Raw genomic sequence first — 21,309 nt, forward strand, 5'->3', positions numbered from 1 at the left:
TCACTCCTTTATAGCTAATACCTGACCAATCAACACTGAAGTCGGATAATGTCCCCTTTCACTCTGTTGACTAATTAGGAAGCTTTTTAAAATGTTTCAGCATTGATACGAACATTTTATTTGGTAAAACACTTCAAAAATGTTCTCAATTGTAAAAAAAGTTAGTTTGTTATTTCTTTTCTTTTAAACCTTTGCGTGCCATTTTAGTAATTGTTTTAATTTTACCACTCTGCTCTTTTTTAAATTATTAGTTAAGAAATGATCGGTGCGTCTCTTATAGCTGGAAGTTTTAAGTTATCTTTTTAAAAAGGCATCATAGGCGCTATCATCATCTCCCAAATTCTTTCTTTTACTGCTTTTCATCCAGACGGAGGTAAATTTTACAAACAGTAGAGGTTTTGCTCGGTACACAAACATTCGACTAATACCAAGCGTATGGAGAATTTTTAAAATTGTATTTGGCGTTCAACAACTTTATTCATACAATTACAGAGATTCGGTTCTCTTGATCATCCCACTCTAATAAAAAAAACACATAATATTTTACAATATATTGGCGCGAGAAAACAATGAAAGATAAACAAATAAAAAAAACGAAAGATTTCAAATTCAAAAGCAGTGTTTTATTTATTTTTAATTATAATAATATTTATTGCCAGAATTTTTGTTATTATTATTATATTCTAACGTTTTTTCTTTTTCTTTCTGATTACATTATTTTGGGCACTCTTTAAACATCGATTCTTTAATCTCGCTGCATCTGGCGAATATCGATTATATGTCAGAGTATCATTTACTTTTGACAGTTGATTGTCAGAATTTTATTTTGTCATATAATATTTATATAGAATGTAAATGTGTATTGATTGTACTTTACATTGTTATTTCTGTTAATAATCTATTAAATATTAAGAGTATAAAATAGTAGCCATGAACATACCTCGTGCTTTAACGTTAGTATAAGATAAAATATAAAAGAATATTTATATTTTGTATTATATTAATAATACAGAATTACCTTATATTTTCTGATGATATTTAATGTTTCCAATAATCATTGCAGTGGTTACGACCTGGTGGCTAAAGGAATATCCAAAAATCAAGCAGTTTTACCAGAATTGGGTTTGAAAGATGTATATAGTACTGGCTCTTGGTTGGAGGAAAAACAAATACAATCTGCAATCGAGTCTAGAAAGCAACTAATTGAAGCTGAACGAATAGAAAAAAGGTATTACTTGATATAAATAGTGCACTGTAGTTTTATAATAAAATAATCGAAAATTTTAAAATAATTTACTATAAATGTTAAGAGCTATCCAAGTGGTGACACGTATGAAGTAAAATTACGCATAAATGGTTTGTGTAAAACAATAAAATATTTTTCTCATGTAAAGTTTTGTTCTAACTGCAAATCAATAACATAGTTTAATCCTAAATTTGCAACTGTACTTTGAAAGTCTATTTTCAAACTCATCAAAAATAAATTAATACAGTATAGTATAGCACTGTACCATCTTGCAAAAGAAAAAATTCTATTTGGTATATTATATCATGTATTAATTAGCACAATTATTTTTATAATTTCAGTGGAGTTTTAAGCCATGCAATATGGGAACAAAACTTAAATTTAGCGCTGGTCACCCAAAAGTCTGGTGGCCACTGGCAGTATATGGGGCATAATATTAAACAAAATCTGTATCTATATCCGGAGGAAGCACTTTTTTTAATGGAAGTTGTAAGTATATTAAATTTTTAACTTTACATTTATAGGGTATAGTAATTTATAAAATTATCTTGATACAACACTGAAAACTTAGCTAGATTATTTCAATAAGTAATGAGTATCATTGAATGCTTATTATCTTATTATTTTGTGTACTATATTGATACAGATGTTGTACTGCAGAAAAAAGCTTCTTGGAACCTTAGAGCTATGAAATTTGATAGGAATATTCCTTTCCCTGAGTAGAGGTCAGCAATGATTTTGGATTTAAAAAAATTCTTCCCCTCTTTGTTAAGTTTGCAAAGAGGGCTGTGGACAGCTAAATATTATGACAAATCATAGTCAATTTAAATATGAATACTTTGTTGTTGTGCAAAAAAAATAATAAAAAGAAAAATATTAAAATTAGTAAGGCTAGTACAGAAATTAAGATGGGCTTGTTATAATTTTCTAGGATACATAAATAAACTAACTTCTATGAGAGCATTTACAATAAATTGTTTTGTAATGCCTCTTAAACATTATTATGCAATAAATTTAAGGTTTTTATTAAACTACTCATAAAAATTTTTAATACAGTGTAAAGGATTTTAAGTGATGATCTTTGATAAAAGTAATAACAAAAAAACTGTATTTTTTGTGGGCTCCACTCATTAGAGCATGTTTAAAATACTCCTGTGTATTTGAAAGAAGAAGAGGGCCATATTATAAAATTAGCTATAGGGGAAAAATGGTATTGTTCTATATGAGAATGTGCAATGTTAGCACCTGCTTTGATATCTCGAGCATAACTTTTTTATTTACTACACAATTTCAACAAAAAAACAATCTGATATTATTTTCACTAGACCAGTGGTAGCCCAGTTGTAAAGAACTTTGATTTGTTATCATGTGTCGCAGGTTTGACTCCCAAGATACAATCTTACATAATTCACACTTTGTGCATTAATTATAGCATCTTCTACATAGCATAATACCACACTGCAATCACCAACTGACCCACCAAACATGACGATTATAGTATATATCCTACAGATATCTTTGGGGGAGGTTTACGCCTTGCAGTGGGCGTCTATGGGCTGAAATGACTAATGACTCCATTGACAACAAAAACTTCTTGAGACATTTTCTAATTGATTTTCAAGATTGGAGCATCATTTTTTGTTATTCTCAATACTTTTCAATAATCCAGTGTTATTATGTGTCTACCATATAATAGTAAATTAAAAAGAGTTTATGCAATTACTGTGTTATCTAAAAATAAAACAAAGATATTAGTTTATTCTATAATTTCTATAAAACCTGTAAGTTTAAAAGAATTTTTTTACTTATTTTTTCAGAATAGCTTACTCCTAAAATACAATGATGTAAAAGTTTCTCTACAGCAAGCATATTCTTTATTACTTAGAGACAAAACATCTATTAATCAATATAAAGTTTATGCAAGTCTCAGTCGATTAGGCTATAAAGTATTTAGGCATAAGGAAACAAATACTACTTTAAATGAATCAAGCCAGTCTTGCGAAACACAAAATACATCTAATGAATCAACAAGGAGTCAAAGCGGAGATACTGAAGTTAGCGGAACAGATATTGAGAGTAATGTCATACCAAAAGACCTTCATAGTGAACAGGATTGTGATATGGAAACAACAGAAATCAGTGGAAATGATACCTTTGAAGGTATGTCACATTTTTATGATATAATAGCTGACCCTACAATACACTTTTACGGTATTCTGTATTGAAATCATGAAATCTCGTTTTTTATTAATTTTTATTTAAGAAAAAGAGATATTAAAAGTAATGTATTTAAAATCACATGTTATGATTTACACTCTCTCTTTTTCTAATAGTCCCTCGTTCCAACAGTATTGATATTTAAAAATTAATAACATACATCCTGTCACTTATCTTTACCTGTATGCGTCTTATAGTACCCGGCACTTACTTTAAAGTAGAAGAGAACACTTAAAAGAGTAACACTTAGGAAAGGTCAGCTGGATTTTGTTTTGTAGAGCGTTGTCGCTATCGCACATCATCGTTTCAGACTTAAGACTTCCGCTGCTGGACATAGGCTTCCCCTATAAGTTTCCAGTAAAAGCAATTGGAAACGACCTGCACTCAGTTTTTTCCGACGACCCTAACAATGTTATCTATATACCTCGGGAGCAGATTTACTTTCAGAAACTTAAGACCCCAGCGGTTATTTGCTATGTGCGCTATGTGGCCTGCGAACAGCAACTTCAGCAATCCACTAGACTATAGCGGTTACCTCTGTTCGTTACGGATCTCCTTATTTGTGATTCGATGTCTTATCGACGTGCCAAATCAAATGTCAACTACTGTAACCACTGCCAAATGATAATTACGTTTTAATTGTTGCATTAACAGGTTCGCAAAATATCAACGACGCACACGACTCGTTGAATTGTGGTAAGACAAAAAGTAGGAAACGTGTTTTAAATGTTTATCAATATCAAATTGAAAAGTTGAAAAATAGACCCTGTAAACCGTGCGATGCGAAGAATTTGCAAAAATACTTTAAGAACTTGCCAAACTTTTTACAAAATCAAACAGTATCTATTAGCGTTCCTGAGAACGTACTTATACCAGACAATATTACCTTCAATAAATCTATTTATACGATCAACTTACGATTAATAACAACAAAATGTTCACGTCCTCCGTCAATTGAAGATCGTACATCTGATGATAATGTGAATAGCCCTCAACTTAGACAAGTTAGAAGCGCAAGCGGTTTTAACAGAAACCGCAACGGCTCAGGTTTTCATTCTTACAACGCGAGGTTTTCACATAGTCAATCACATTTTCGGCCGTTCAACATTTGGCACCCATTTGTAAGAGCAAATTATATTCAATTTGATTTTTCTTTACAAAGACCATTTGTAACGAATATGTTCGTTCCGCCAAGATTCCAATACATTCCAAGGTTTCAAAACATTAATACTTTTAATTACAATCATGGTCATAGAAGTAACGTACAGTCAAGAAAAAGATCTAGGTTATGCAGCAAAAGGCATCATTTTGAAACGTTGAAGAAGTTGGCGCTGCGATTAAAGATTATCAGACAATCGGGTAATGCGCAAGCTGAGAGTTTAGAAGCACTTAATAAGTTAATACACACATATAATAACCGTTATAAAACAAGGCTACGACTTTCAAGTACGTACGAAATTAGAGAGGATCCGGATACTTATCAAACAATAATACTAAATGACGAAGAAGAAGGACCAAGCAAAAAGCCCCGACTAGATGAACATTATCAAACATATACAAATAATCTGAACAGTGTTAAACTACTTGCTAGTCGATTGAAAAATCTTGAAAGAAATAACGAAGCCACGGCACGACATAGACGAGCCTTTTCAAGTCTGATCAAAACATTTAATAAATCTTACAAAGCGGATATTTACATGAATAGAAATTTTGAAGTATTCGACAAAAGTCAAATAACTTTAGATACCTCTTCATCAGATTCCGATTGTGTGGTAGAAGAAACAAATTGCTTTACAAATAAAAAGCTACGAAATCCCTTTAATATCATTAAGAGACTTTCAGAGAAACGTAATAAATCAATCGATGAACCAGGAACTAGCAGAGATACTGTAAATATTTTAAATGAAGTTCCAAAAAGTTATAAGTATAGTGAAAAAATATTAAAGAATTTCTCTAAAAATTGGTTACCAGATGTAAATGATTTCGGTAGAGCCGAAATTATTTCTAGAGAAACTTTAAACAATGTTACAAGACCAGGGAATTTCATTTACGAGTTCATGAAATTTCATCCCGATGTTTATGAAAACTGGCTTGACCTTAAAGTTTCTTTCTTAAATAGTCTAAACGAAACAACAGAGGTATTTCAATCAGAAATTGATTCAGAAAACAATGAACAGTGTAAATCAATAGTCGCACCTGAAGATTGTACAAATATAGTATCTATTTTAAACAAACTGAGCATTATAAAACCGTGTGAAGAAGCAAAAGAAACAAATCTCGTTATAAATTATGATGTATACAATAGAGATGTACAAAATTTTAGAAAGACGAATCCACCAAAACCGCATTTTAGAATATCGTGTCTAGAGTGAGTATGAACTTTTTTATTTAAATATGTTAGCAATCATTAAAATTATGTGATCAAAGTAGTGAGTGTAGTAAGTGATCATTAAAAATATCATTGTTAAAAACGTAGGGTAATCTTGGCAAAAGTACTACAATTGACACTGCTCTCGAAGAAGCTGTAAAAGTTAGAAAAGCTAACAGCGCCCAGCACCAATCGAATATAGCGGAGACACTGTTCAACGAGTGCTGCAAATCTGTTTGTGATTGTTCTATTAACTAAATCTCTAAAGTCAGTTTCTTACACCCATAGCCATTTTGCAATTCATATTGAAGACTGGTGTATAGTAAAAACGCTATAATTTTTTAGTAATTTTTTATACTACAATAGCTCGCCTCAAAGCACTTGCTTGTGGAATGTCGAGAAATCCTACACTCGGTGAAAGTTTTAACTTTAACCTCTAGGTATTTAACCACATTTTACAGAAGCGTAATGTGTTTCAGTGAATCCTCTAACTTCCCCAGCGGTGAAGAAATAGCAGCTCTCCACGCTAAATATAAAGATTCTGTGCAAATTGTTTTTGCTATTGTCGGCGACGGCTCCATAAGTTTTATACAAATAAATCCTTCCAACTTACCTATGCATATCTCTACTACCAATACAACTTAATGTATATAACACAAATAATTTATGTACCATGAGAAATAAAACTTTTTTTTTCTTTCGCAATTCATTTTATTATAATAAAACATTTAATACAATTTAAAGCTATTCAGTTTTAAAAGCGAATGTATGGCACGTGTAAAATATGGCTCGGTGCTTTCCTACAAATGTAATGATTATTATTACAATTAACTAGTTAACGAGTAAGAAATATTACATAAATATAAAATAACATTTAACAAACATAACTTCATCTACGTATTACTTAGTCTAAATACACAACCTTGCACGGAATTGATTCTAAATCTAACGCTGTAATAAATAATAATTGCAATCACATTTCATCTTAAAACACAGTCGAATCTCTATACTAAGAGTTGACTTCGGGACAAAATTTCACTCCTATATTCCTACAATAAACACCTACAAACGTATAACTATACCATTAACACAACCGCTGTTCTTAACCTGTACCTGTATAACTTATTCTATTGTAAATGAAACTATTAAATGATATTCGATAGGAACTGGAGTTTTTCTATATCGCTTATTATATATATTTCACTGTAAAGCGGCTAAAATTATAGCGTAGGAGCCCTTGATAATAAGGTGTACATTATTTTATAAAAGCTGAAATTTTCTAAATTATTTGTGAAAGTTTCTTAAAATAACTCATAGCGGTAACAGGTTTCAAAAAACTGATAAGGGTTTGGTTCTGTCAAAACTACCCGACTAAAAAGGGAACATCTTCTAATTATTGTTAAATTAACGGGTATTTAGTTTCATAACGTAGTAATGTTCACCGTTACAGCTGGATATAGGCTTCACCCATAGATTCCCAATAGGGACTCACCTTATGGGCAGGGACGGGGGGGCCTATGCACACGGGCGCCGCCAGCAAAGAGCGCCGCGGCACCCCCTGAGACGGCGGTAGAGTTACGCCTTGTGTTGTAAGTTCTATGGGCAGCGAAACAAAAATTTGATACATTTCGCTGTCCATAAAACTTAACACACCAGACGAAACATAACTACCGCGGTTCGCCGTTTAGTTTCGCAACAGAGATGTGCTACAATCATAAACTCAATGAGTGTTATTCTGCCGTCATAAGAAGAAAGGGCGTAACTAATGCCATGCTGTAAGCTATACCTACTTATAAAATAGCTTGTTGGAATATGAAAAAACTTTCTTGTTACGACGGCAAAGTTAGATATAGCCGCGAGAGGGGGAGGGTCAGGCCTAGGGGGCGCTAGGGTTTCAATGCACACAGGCGCTATACGAGCTAGAGCCGCCCCTGCTTATGGGTGGACTAAGCTGCAGTTACAGGTCTGTGGAAGATCACATACCTCACCCACACTGCATAACCTTAAGACCGCAAAGAATGGCCGTGGTACCGGCGCAAAGAATAGTCTTCACCCTCTCCTCCCGTATGGTTGCCGTAAGAGCCAGGTGAGAAAAAATATAACCACGGAAGATAGACTGCGCTCTTCATCCCAAATGCTAAGCCTGGCTGAAATTGACATATACCAGCTATGTTATAGATAAGTAAAGTTACTATTAATTAAAAGTGAAGGGTGTATGACTACTGATTACAACTTTCTCAATTGTCTACCCAGGAATGACGTAATTTTTGACATTACCATGAAGAAACCTTCAAAAAATAAAGCTTTATAATTTGACGAAAATAAGGTATTATTTTATACACCTTTACTACATGTTACCTGCGAAAGCCACTGCGAGTCAAACTAGATAGTCCACCTTCGCTTGAACCTGTTTTAGTAGCATACGTTGAGAAACATATCTTTTATAAAATAAAGGACTGGCGACCACAGGCTCTTCATTTTGAAACTTCTTACTCGATATAGCAGATAGGTACATGAAAACCTTTAGTCAATTGAACTCTGATTTTAAACCTCTATAGCGGCTACATTTACATTGGAAGGAATTAATTTAAAATATATTTTTTATTAACTCCGCAGGGTAATACAACGTATGAAACATCGAGAATTCCAGAAAAACTGATTCATATATGAAAGACAAGGTTTCCTTAATTCATTATTTTTTCCAAAGTAGATAAATTTCCTAATTCATAGCTCTAGGTATACTATATGATATGACGGGGCAGAGAAATACCAAAAAATGCACTATATCACGGGTTAGTAAAAAAGAAGTAAGGATGCATTTACATGCATCTGCCGTTTGTACGGCGATTGATTTTTGTATACCCTGCGACTTGAAGAATTTTTGGATTGATATATATAAACTCATTGATTTAATGTGTCCCTTGCATTGATTCTTGTTTTATTGATAATTTATATCTTTTTTTTGACATACTTCAAGAGACTCGACGAATAACAGCAATTGTCTTCAACCGAGAAAACAACAATATTATAAGAAAATAACAATACCTAAAATTATTTAAAACATTATAAAATTTCTTGACAATTAATGACGCCAATTACAACCATCTATGCGTCCCTTTCACTTGTTTACAAAAGTGCGGTTGAAACAACGCCATATTAACTCCGTCCGGCGAATATAAAATATGGACTAACGTAGCTTCTATTATATGTTAATAATTGCTTACAAATGATAACTACAGTATTAATAAAATTGTAAAGCAAAACGATTTAAAGTGAACCTTTTTTTCGAATACTTTAGTGTTTTTTTTATTATATCTTAGGTATTTTATTCCATCCAAGTGGCAAAGCATAATTAAACTGAAAGGTTAGGCCCAACACACGGTCTATTGCTATCATCTTGTTTGCGAATACCTACACAAAGTTAAAGCGATTTCTGGCAACACTTAAATTTAAATATCTATTGTTGAATTAAAGAAATCTAACTTAAACGATAAGATATTCGTTGTTATTGTTTTCTCATCATGAAACGATCTTTTGAGAGAAATATGATTTTCAAATAGATTACTTTGTACTTCGTGACATTAGCTAATAGAATTTGTACAAAATATGTATTTTGTGAAATTATAATTATTACCATGGTGCGAAATAATTTTTATTACATAGTATATGAAAATAACGCGCTGATGACTTAATAAGTTAAATATTACATTTTCGAAACTAACTTTTTGCTATCTTATACGCAGTAGCAGTTTGAATAAAGAATATGAAAATAGGCGCGAAAGTGAGCTCGATAAATGTAACATTAGATCATAAAAGTAATAACAGTTTTAATGACCTATTTGTTCATTTCTGTAGACATAGATACTACTGCACTCAATTTAATGTTATTAAAATGTCAGTCACATATACCTGTCAACCTTATTGTGAAGATTTAAACTCATTATGGCCACCCGAAGTTGATTCCAGACAATTCATAAAACCTTTCGTTAAAAGGTCTGTAATACTCTCTAAGTCTTTCAATTGCAACTGGATCAATGTGCGGATGATTGCGGCCTTTCGTTTTGCCGAGACAGTGAGGTACGGATTGCCCTTCTGATTTTAGTAAGCAGGGAAATCCTTTAGTGGAATTGAAATAGAAATGTTTCTCCGTTATCACAAGTTTAAGTCCTAGGAATTCCTGAAAAGAAAAATCATTTATACCGCTTTCTGAAAAAATAACTTAAATTCATGTTTATGATCCCAAAATGGATAAAAAATTAAATCAAAACGCCAAAATAAAGTATTTATTTATTTTAATTTTTTTATCATCATTATTTTTTATCAAATGCTGATTTACATACATTCACAGTTGCATCTGGTCTAACGTGGTAGATTGTGCAAGCGTGTATTTCTTAACAATAAATAAAAGCGAGAGCTTCATCGGAAGCCTCGACAATATTATTTATTTTACCAGATTGGTAAAGGCCCCAACGGTCATGGTGTTACTGATGCCCCTGTACCGTACCATTGGTTTGCGCGTCGAAGCAGGAGAGTATTGGCAGCCCTGTTCTGTCAGTCAATGTTCACGACTCATACTTTTCTCTTAACCCCAAGCCTTAACATTGTTAAATCACAGAGTTTATTGTGTTTAAAATTTTAGTAATACGTGTCAGATTGTATCCATTTCGTAGCCGTACATAGTTGTACAGTGTATAGGAATATATAGAGTGATTAGTTATAGGTGTAAAAGCTGTAATGGGGTGAATGTATAGCTAAACTTCACATAATTTTATTAATACCACAAAACATACCTGAACTCTAGCCATTTCCGTAGCAGGTTCGGCAACCAATCTCTCTCCGCTAATTAGTAGCAACCTTGAACGTGGAAACCGACGCAACCATCGCCTGAGTGGTCTCGCGTAGACGCCCAGTCTGACTGGGGGCCATGATGCGTCCACTACCGACCATGTACGGCCCCAACCCACAGTGCTGTTTACTAGAGCTAAGTCTTCGAAACGTGGTAACGATGGCCTTTTGCTGGAACATTTCAACGTATGTATATGTACATATATATACTACTCGCTTTGCACGAAACTTTATGATATAGAGGTTTTCTGTCAACATCATTTTAGCCGTAAGACGTCCACAGCTAGACATAATCCTTCCCCATAGATGGAAGCGGCTTGGATCCAGTATCTTCCGACGACCATTACAACATATTACCTACAATATAATCTTGTTCTAAAACAAGTGATTTGAAATTAAAAAAAAATTGGGCTCGTCAATCCGCATACCGAGCCTAGGGTTAATCGGCATATACCGCTTATTATAGGCAAAAAGACCAGGCCCCTAATCTCCGGCAGCTATTCCTAGCGGGGGTAGTACCGTGTTGAAGCAGAGAAAGATAGGTTTTTAGTTATATGGTGTGCGGAAAATTAAATTAGCTAAACCGATTCCAGAACAATTGTTAAAAAACAACAAGCAATATGTGTATTAACAAAACAATTATTCTTTCGAATACGGTTTGCTGAACTCTCGAAAAGTTAAGCACTTTTAAACATGACATGTTTATATACAAATACATTGTATTTGTATATAAACTACTTCTAGGAATTTTTATTACAACGAGAAGAACCCGGCAAAAAACTCGATAGTTGCCCTTTTCACGCCAATTTCTTTTTTTTTTAAATCGTCTATTTGTCACGTAAAAATCAACATAATGATAATCCCATTTAAAAAAGTTGACAAATAAATTACAAACCTTGCAGATTGCGTATAATCGCTAATTGCTCTCGTGACTGGATCACGAACTACCGCCAAAAGTTTAACCGCAGGATTCATGGCATATACGCGACGTGGCGCCGACCGTGTTACCCAATATGACGGAGTCTTTTCCATTGTTATCTGACCATCTACTGTTGTAGGCATTCTCTCTCTGCGTATAGATTAAATAATGTCATTTGGCATCGAGTATAGTCCATAAAATATTGTATAGAGTTATAATGGCGGAATATCTGATAAAAAAAAATCTAAAAGTACCCAACACAAACCTCTGCATTGTATAGTTTTAAAATAGGTAATCAGAATGACAGTTCATAATAACCTAAAAGAACAATAATTATGTTTAAGGTGTATTTAGTTGATATTATATATTTAGTTGGTGGTGAATATTTTCGCTTAATTATCTACACGCCCACAGCTATGCATAGGCCTAAATGTCATTAGGGTCACAGTCCAAATAGTCGAAAAAGTAAAACTACAAACTATACCTTAAAATGTTTTGAAACAATTTGTTTTGTGCAAAAACTAAAAAAATACAAATCGTGTTAAACAAAAGATAAATATTTAAATCGAGAACAAAAATAAATAAGTGTTAAAGCTCTCTTCATTATTCGGAAGGTACTCGGCGTGGCAAAAAAATTCTTCTACCAACGAATTTATGGTTTTAACGGTTATAAGGAATTATATAAAAATTATCATTTTAATTTCTAATAATAGTTAAGATTTTCAAATAATATCTTAAGTAATAAATCTGGTACAATGTTCATATTATTTACGTTATGTGTACGTGGGAAGTGCAGTTATTTTAGTCCGTATGAATTGTCCATGCTTAAGGACGTTAATAATTTTCTCATTTATTCTCATTGCATAAAAAATGTCAAGTGTGTAAATAATAAACTGTTTGTTCAATAGAGCGTACCGCGATACAAGCAAATGTAAAGCGAAATATATGCCTACTATAAATTAAAAATATATTACCGATTTAGTTTGGTAAATAATAATGTATTATTTATACATATTATAAACATTGTATAATTTTGATAAATAAAGGAAAAATTGAAACTCTTTACATATAAATTTCATTTCACTCTTAAATCGAAATATTTAGAAATACAAAAACACATAAATCTAATCGAAATATTGCAATGTTAACGAAGCACTGTCGCCATTTGCATTTTCAGTTTTATTCAGTTCATTAATGCATCGGCGAAATAATCGCTCGCATCCGATATAAAATAAATTCTTTGAAAGTCATTCGGATCGGAATAATTTATAATTTTACGATCCACTGAATACTTGTGTACTTGTTACTCTAATTAAAAAGAAAAATTAAGATTTTTATGTAAAATATTATTTTTACTTTCTCATTAGTATGGTGTTTCTAAAAGAAATGTAGTATTCGGGAGAGATTCACAGATTGTATAATTATCTATATAATTAGAATGATTCTTTGATTTATCGGCCGAATCTTTACATACTTTAACATATTGGTTTTATTTTATTTATTATTAGTCTTCGTATTTTGCAGGGCTGGTATTATAATGTATGGATCAAACTTTATAAATTTTATTTAATTATTAAGAGTTGAGAACTCAATAATTATAATGAGTTCCATGCCGGCTTTTAGCAGATTAGTATTACGAGCCAGTTGTAGCTTACTACTGAATAAAAATATATTAAATTTCAATTCGCGTCCTTATATACTTTGCGGGTGTAATGCATATACTGCAGGTGGAACAATATCAATTTGAAACGTTTACCTTTGTTTATATTACGTGTTTTCACAGACTAGTTTTAAGTTTATAACAATTTTGGTTTGTATTAGTGTTTCCATTGGTATTGTCCACACAATACAACACAATTAAAGTTGAAAAAAGCTTGTATGTAATTATATAAAATAAATTATACAATAGTTGAATTTTGTTTTCACCTGTACCATTCGAAACCCTTTTGATAAAATTTATCAAAGAAATGGACCTCTGAACCTGCAGCTCTCACGTCAGGGTGCAATCTGCGGATACAATTTTATTAATTATTCTTAAGATATATAATCCTCAAATTAATGACCCATTATCGTTGCGATATTAAATTTTTATCATTTTTGTGCTAACTTGGGATAATTGACTACAGAACGCCCTTTTAAATTTCTTAATGAATGGTTAATTTTTAATATTTTTTAGTTGCGTCATATTAACAATTAGTTTTATATAATGACTATTGATTTTTTTATAGTAAGTTTATTTAAGAAGTTTAAGTTTGTGGCTATAGAATTAGATTACATGTAGTTTTACCTTAAAAATTCCAACAGTGCACGTGTACCACATTTCTTAACACCAATTATCAAGGCATCTGGCAGTCTCTTTGTCGGCACCAAATTTTGTTTCTTCAGTCTCCTGTATTTACTTTCAAAGTTGTCTTCTGTTTTGTACCCGAGAAGGGACACAAATCGCATTGTCGCTCTTTTATAATTTGATATGTGATGTGCGTTAAATAAAGATTTAATATTGAACTAAAAAGGAAGGACCAAAGTTAAAAAAATAATGATAATGTCTATTTTGGAATAAATATATCTTAATGAATTTTATAATCATTTTTGTATCTGCTTTTAATATTGGGGTACTTACTTTTTTTTCGTCAACTAAACAAGTATTCAAAACATAGAATAAGTATATAAGAAATATTAATACGAAATATATAAAAATAGTCCGTTTCGAGAAAGCCGGAAAACATTTCATTGCTTTTCTTGGTATACATTGGCACAATTTTATTTCGCTTTACCATTTAATATATTCTTGCATTAAAAATGATAAGGACCTAAAATGTCGAACAAATATATGCACAAAAAATAAATAAAAACCACATTCTTTTAACTTTACATCGACTAATTTCTTTAACAAAATCGACGTAGTGTTAGCCCATGCGATACATAAAGAATTTCAGTGCGCAAACTCGAATATAAATTTTGATTAGTAAATATTGCGCCAGAGGACATAGATAATAGTGTTATCATCATTCTTTTGCTAATAAAATGTAGTAGTTGACAAGTGTTCTCTTAAATTTGTTGTTTTAAGAACAAGAGGTAAGAGAAATATTAAAAATATGGCAAATTATTGTCTAGATAACTACAGCAATTTAAGTGTTTACACATTTTTTCACTCTCGCTAGTGTAACCTATTATTTCTCGTACAATTAATTTTTATTGTATAGATAGAAAGAATTAATTAATCTATTAAAAATTACAATATACTTACATGTTGTAATCTTCAGAAACCTAAATGTGAATGAATGTGTGAGATCGTATCCCAAAAAATGTTGTTACCAACATACAGAATATTAACAAATGACATGCGAGCGACAACTAAATAAAAAGAATTTTTGTTGTGTTGAACTTTGCCTGTGAAATAATTTAAAATGACAGTCCAGCAGATTAACTCGAATATTTCTGACGACTCTGATGATATGGTTAGTTTACCATCGGAGGAGGAAATTTACAGACGAAAATACCAGCTATTATTAGAACGATGTGAAGTATTGCAACAGGATAACGAAAGAATAGTAAATAGGTTCGTGTTATTGCAAGATATTATTATTTGTGGCTTACTGAAGTACGAAATAGGTTTGGATTCATTGCAGGATACATGAAGTGAAAAAAATTACAAAGCGATACAGGAAAGATATAAAACTTCTTATTGAAAGATTAGATAAACATGGTGATCCGTTTAGAACAGCAACTTTGGAAATGGATGTTAAGCCCGAGGTGACGCAAATCGTTCGTCCTGCCGCTAAAGCCCAGCCCGTGCCCAGAAATGCTGAGAAACATAATCCAACAGGTGGCAAAAAATCTGGGCCCAAGAGAAAGAGTAGAGCTGACAAGGTTATTATTTGTTTTATTTGATTACTTGTAGTTCTACATTCTAGTTAAAAGGACAGAGGATACTAGGGAACTCTAGTATTATTGGTGTTTTCATTTCTAATTAAAGAATGCAAAATGTACTATTGTTTTCCTGAAATTATTATTTACTAGAAAAATATTAGTATATATACTACTAGGAATATATAATATATATACCAGGGGTACTATGGACTCACCATGTAACCCTAAATACTATAAATTAAATCTTTAGGCTGTTGTTTACATACATAACTTCATGTTTTAGAGAATTTTAGCATTTTTTTTAAAGTGTTGATATTTAATAAATTGGATCCTTGTTTATGTTAATAAATATATTCTAGATTCGATTTATGAAGGTGCTATCTGAATTGTTGCCGTTACTCATTTATTTTAAAAGAAATTATATTTTATTAAGAATTATGTTTATATGTTGTTTAACAACCAGTATTTTACTTTTTAATTATATATAACTTTTTAATCTTGTAATTTAGGTACTGATATATAATTAAGTAAATTGCAATAATTGTTGGCAGCCTGAAAGGGATCCAAATGCTCCAAAAAAACCTTGTAATGCCTTCTTTCAATTTTGCCAAGAACAAAGACCATTAGTTGTAGCAGAAACCACTACAGAAATGGGGGCCGAGCCCTCAAAACAAGAAATAACAAGACAATTGGCATCACGATGGAGGAGTTTAACTAATGATGAAAAGAGGGTATGTTTTTTATTTACTTTTTGTTTTCTTTTTTTAGTAATGTTTGTTGAATAATATATTGTAAGACATTTTAAGTTCAAATTAATAAGTATGCCTAAATTTTTAATTTAAATTATTTAATGAGCAGGTTTAAAGGCAAATAAGCAGCATCTCTGATTTCATAAAAAGACAATATAGTTACTTGTCTAAATTTGGAATAGATAATTTGTAAAAGAAGGGGGCATAGGGATTTTCCTTATGAAGGGAGGCTTTAAAATGGTTTAAACATTACTCAGAGTATGAAAGTGATTAGATCAGATGAAAATAACATTTTCATTGTTACAGGTTTATGTGGCTATGTTTGAGAGATCAAAAGAGAAATATGCAGAAGAAATGTCAGCTTACATAAAGAAGGAGCAATGACATTGGTATCAACAATATTGTGTACCTCTCTTGTGATAGTCAGCTTTAAGTTAATAGATATTACACTATTTTATTAAAAAAAACAATTATTTTTACTTACTTCTCTCCTGTTGATGTCCATTTTTATGATTTAACTGAAGGTAATTTGGTTAATAGAACAGAAATTTTAAAAATCGATTAAGTTACATTTTTTCTAAAAATTTTAAGTTACATAAAAAAAAACTGTAAAAACATTTTTCAAAGTATATTGTTCAAAGCGGCACTCATTTTTCATTTCATTTCATTACTATGGGACAAGTTTTCAACTTGGCCCTAAGCCTTTAATTTCAGTGATACAGGGTATCTAAAACCCGTTAATGTTTTTGAATCTAAATTCTTTGTCATTCTAAGAAAAAATATGTAATTTTGCTCCTCAAATATTTTTAACATTGAACCAATTTATATGAATCTGAAGATGTACATACATCACCAACTTAATCTATAATTATATATTAAAATCCATTGCAGAGAATATAAGGTAATACATAGAAAATAAATATGTTTTACACCCTGCACAACACTACACTAGATGTTTTGCACATATTTAATTATATAAGTTATTATAAAAGGAAAAATAGTTAAATTCTGTTTTCCTGATGGCCCCTGTAGGGTTTTGTCCACTGCTAAGACAACACTAGTCATGTGAAGCTAGGACTGTTTTATATTTTATCTCTTTAGTGTGGCACTGGATCTAAAGTCTGATGACTTAGCCACACCTTTGGATTTAACTTAAGTAAAACATCTTAAATATTTAATTATCTCCTTGCTACACCGGAACAAACTAAAGTTATGCCTTTCGCATAACAGAGAATTCAGTTTGCCACTGCAACAAGTGAGTCATGAACAACATGTTTTCTGAATGGGTTTACATTTGTGTTAAAGAAATCTTTGCTGAAGAATTTTGTTTAACTATTAATGTAAGTTTTGCCTTCCAAAACCAAAAAAATTGATTTATTTACTATTTAAAGTTGTTACCTACAAATGTAATTTGCATAAATAATATCTCTACAATAAATTAATATTTTAAAATTTTACAATGATATTAAAATGCTTAGAAATAACTCTGCTTATCATAATTTAAATCAATACAATTTGAGAATTTCCATAGTTGTTTTCCCAGTTTTAAGTAGGTTATGCTAATAAAATAATTTTCAATTGTTAAAGTTTTTATTTCTTAACAAACAATAATAACCCATAACATAAATAATTGATAAAAGGGAAGAAGTTATGCATAATAATAAGGCCTTCAAGACTTAAAGTTATCCTTTTCAAGGCGAATAGCTTTCATTGTATCTATGGGGTTCTTTTTATTCACATGGTTCATAACACTTGGTATCATTACTCTCATAAATGGATTATATAACTTTTCTTCTGCAATTGTTGAAGGTACCTGAAAGGATTTTAAAATTAAAATGTAAATGACTTTTTTATTTTACACAATCATGTATGATTATTAAGATATTAAGATCTTACTGTAATGATTATCTAATGTAAAGTTGACTTTCAAAGATGTTTAACTCTAATAAGATTTACATTTCTATTATAGTTTATTGCCAATTCAGTGTCATAAAGAAGTTTTTGAATTGTATAATTTTCTTGGCACCAATTAGTAGTAATTTTAAAAACTTCCTTATGAAAATAGGAATTGGAAACTAATGTTAGAAATGACTTGTTCCTTATTTGTAATAAATATACATAGAACCACTACAGCACATATACATTTTCATAACATAACCAAGTTTAAACAAAAAAAAATGTTTTTGGAAAAACCTATTGCTTGTTGATCTGAACTAAATAACATTTTTAAATCAGAATATCTACATACTGTTGGTTTTCCTTCTTCTCTCCTCTGTTTAGACCAGTCAATCTTGTTTTTAATATCTTCATTTTCTGGCTCAACATTTAATGCAAACTTCAAATTTTGCAATGTATATTCATGTCCACAAAACACCTTGGTTTCATTTGGGAGATTGCTAAGAACTTCAATTAAGGCATGATGCATTTGCTCAGCCGTACCTTCAAAGAACCTGCCACAACCTCCCAGAAATAATGTGTCACCTGCAAAATAATAAATAAGTAAGATTCCTTGGTTAATATGTAATCAATTCATTCAAACAAATTCATAAGGGGTACTGTTTTAGAAATGTTCTGGAAGTCCATAGTGTTGTAATACATTTTAAATAAATAGACATTTTTAAAATTATTTATGTTCATAAATAGGCGCAATTATATCTAAAGAAATGTGGACATTGACACACATATAACTTAATCAGTTCCCAAGACTGTATGAAGAATGAATGATGTGGAAATTATTAGGGAAGACCTCTGTCCAACAGTGGATTAAGATCTGATGTATATTAAGAGGATGGCCAACAAAAGGTCATTAAAAGGGGATTTATATAATGTGTGAAAGAAGTACTTAGTGACCTTACTTCATCTGGTGACAGTGATCTGACCTGGTCATGGTCTTTTTAACAAACATCTTTTTACTTAAGGTGTTTTGGACATTCCTCTGTGCATGGCATGTCTGGAAGAGGATGAAATTGCTGCTCAAATACTGTTTTGGTGTGGAGGAAGAATCATATTCATCTCGGATCATCCAAATCCCTCCCCAAGATCACTGGCGGCGTCAAGTCTACTAGGATTTCTTGAGGAGTTGGGTTGGCTTGATTAAAGCTAACCCCCAAGTAAAATTAGTACAGTGCTGCTTAGTTCCGGAAACAGCCATGCAGAGACAAGACAAGTGGTACATAGTGTGAAAGTCAAGGGCTACATGAATGTTATAAATTTCTTACCTGTAAATACTGCTCCTCCTTGGCCTTCTTCTGGAGCAGTAACAAAATAACAAATATGACCAGAGGTGTGGCATGGTGTAAACAAACATTGTACATTTAAGTGGCCAATATTAAATGTTGTATTATGCTGAACCTTTTTAGTCAATGCTCCAATGCGGTCATCACCTCCATAGACTTCTAAACCAGGATGTTTTTTTACCAAATTTTCATTACCTCCAGCATGGTCCCTGAAAATTAAAAAAATTATTTTAAAAAATTGGAAATTGTTTTCTTATGTCTCCCATTACACATAACATACTTAACCCTTTCCACTCCAAGACTGTTATGTAGCATCGATAAAATTTAATTGAATTATAGTATCTTGCGATTCTAGAATATGTTTCATTCATTCGTTATTCAAACATTTTGGTAACAAATATCTTTCCTGTTTAAAAGTTTTCTGCAAAAAGAAGTATTACACCATGTCGAGTATCACTCGACAGTGGAGCTTGTGGAACAATATCAGTGTCGAGTGACACTTTGCATTAGAGTGGAAAGGGTTAACAATAATAGCAGACTAAAAGTTAAGATTTTTTGGATATTCTTTAAATTAAGATACAGAGTTTCCCAAAGTGGTTGATATTGGTTTCCAATGGCTTGACAAACAAATATAGATTTTTTGTGTTAATAGGATTGAAAACTCCACTCCTGTCAAGGAGGTTTAGGTTTCAACTCATCAATATGATTTAGCAAAATTGGTAGAAAGTTACTAAGTTTATTCATGTAGGACTGATTTTTTTTCATTGTTACTAAAGAATCTCACTTTTAAAAAATATTGTAACAATGTATTATAATAAATTCCTTTGTGGTTAATATTTATTAGGTATTAACTGAATTTTGTGTGTTCATTTTGTTAAATTTTGATGAAAATAAGTATATTCATGTAACCAACTGCAAAGTTTTTATGTTAATAAGTAAATTATATCAATAGGAATATACTGGAAATAAGATATTTAAAGTTAATTATCTGTGGGTGCCAGGTAAGTAATTTTGAAATGGGTTCTCAAGCCCAACATAAGAAAGTGCAATTTCTATAATTGTTAAATACTTATCTATTTTCATATTATAATTTTAATACTCACCAGTGATGATGTGTGGTAAGTACTGTCGTAAGTTTAACTCCGTGATCTTGCACAGCTTGTAGGACAGTATTAGGCTCTACCGGGTCAACTATAGCTGCCTCTTTTGTTGCCTTATCCACAATCAGGTACATATAATTATCCTGTAAGGCTGGCAGAATCTTAACATCCATTTTGTTGTATACAAGATGTTCCTGGTTACTGTGAAATCCTTGTTGATTTCGAGTCAAGGCTGTTAAAGAATTTGAATTTTAAAAATGTTTTGAGGGTGGAGTTTTTAAGAGTTTTATAATAAAATCATAGATGTTATTTTTCACTGGAAAGGTAGATAGACCGCAACTACGAGACTGCAACCTCATACGCTGATCTAGTCACGTTCATTTGTCCAGAAAAAGCATATATTAGCTTACCTAAAAAATAAAGCCTCGTAATTCCTTGCGAGAGGCCTAATGGCAATGAATTAATGACCCTAGCAAGCATTGAACAAAATAAAATAAGATAAAGACTAAATACTGTACTAGATCTACGTAATATAAAAATTATTATCAAGAGAAATTCATAAAAACAATGTTATCAATCTTTCTAATTAATGTTGCTTTATCAAAGGTTACAACACAGAATACATAGGTAAATGTAAAAATGAAATAACTAAAGATGTAATAAATAATTATTTACAACCAAATTTACAAAACTTTAAACTATCACCATAAACATTAAATTTTAGACGCTGAATTTGGTTAGTAACTATGAAACTATATT

At 31.5% G+C, this 21,309-nt stretch overlaps 4 protein-coding genes across 4 annotated transcripts; 2 read left to right on the forward strand and 2 right to left on the reverse strand.

The window, feature by feature from the left end:
• Nucleotides 1-862: 862 nt before the first annotated feature.
• On the forward strand, nucleotides 863-6,504 carry Tsen54 (tRNA splicing endonuclease subunit 54). Its single transcript, XM_068775456.1, has 6 exons — nucleotides 863-953; nucleotides 1,064-1,228; nucleotides 1,588-1,735; nucleotides 3,064-3,406; nucleotides 4,118-5,831; nucleotides 6,311-6,504. Exons 1-6 carry the CDS (start codon nucleotides 931-933, stop codon nucleotides 6,474-6,476), a joined length of 2,559 nt encoding a protein of 852 aa, XP_068631557.1. The 5' UTR covers nucleotides 863-930; the 3' UTR covers nucleotides 6,477-6,504.
• Nucleotides 6,505-9,681: 3,177 nt separating this feature from the next.
• Nucleotides 9,682-14,064, reverse strand: Hs3st-B (Heparan sulfate 3-O sulfotransferase-B). Its single transcript, XM_068776042.1, has 5 exons — nucleotides 13,883-14,064; nucleotides 13,522-13,602; nucleotides 11,572-11,745; nucleotides 10,622-10,847; nucleotides 9,682-10,008 (listed from the first exon to the last, which is right to left on the reverse strand). Exons 1-5 carry the CDS (start codon nucleotides 14,041-14,043, stop codon nucleotides 9,772-9,774), a joined length of 879 nt encoding a protein of 292 aa, XP_068632143.1. The 5' UTR covers nucleotides 14,044-14,064; the 3' UTR covers nucleotides 9,682-9,771.
• Nucleotides 14,065-14,944: 880 nt separating this feature from the next.
• LOC137932387 (TCF3 fusion partner homolog) lies at nucleotides 14,945-16,952 on the forward strand. The gene is made up of 4 exons (XM_068775991.1): nucleotides 14,945-15,154; nucleotides 15,225-15,465; nucleotides 16,017-16,196; nucleotides 16,521-16,952. Exons 1-4 carry the CDS (start codon nucleotides 15,003-15,005, stop codon nucleotides 16,596-16,598), a joined length of 651 nt encoding a protein of 216 aa, XP_068632092.1. The 5' UTR covers nucleotides 14,945-15,002; the 3' UTR covers nucleotides 16,599-16,952.
• An 864-nt stretch (nucleotides 16,953-17,816) lies between these two features.
• tzn (tenzing norgay) lies at nucleotides 17,817-21,127 on the reverse strand. Its single transcript, XM_068775810.1, has 5 exons — nucleotides 20,961-21,127; nucleotides 20,554-20,782; nucleotides 19,433-19,659; nucleotides 18,463-18,695; nucleotides 17,817-18,027 (listed from the first exon to the last, which is right to left on the reverse strand). The coding sequence occupies exons 1-5, from the start codon at nucleotides 21,028-21,030 to the stop codon at nucleotides 17,884-17,886; spliced, it is 903 nt and encodes a 300-aa protein (XP_068631911.1). The 5' UTR covers nucleotides 21,031-21,127; the 3' UTR covers nucleotides 17,817-17,883.
• Nucleotides 21,128-21,309: the final 182 nt, after the last annotated feature.

The sequence above is a fragment of the Battus philenor genome, unplaced genomic scaffold (assembly GCF_028537555.1).
Source record: "Battus philenor isolate CCGP_79_NKW_IND1 unplaced genomic scaffold, ilBatPhil1.0.hap1 SCAF_9, whole genome shotgun sequence".
NCBI lineage: Eukaryota > Metazoa > Arthropoda > Insecta > Lepidoptera > Papilionidae > Battus > Battus philenor.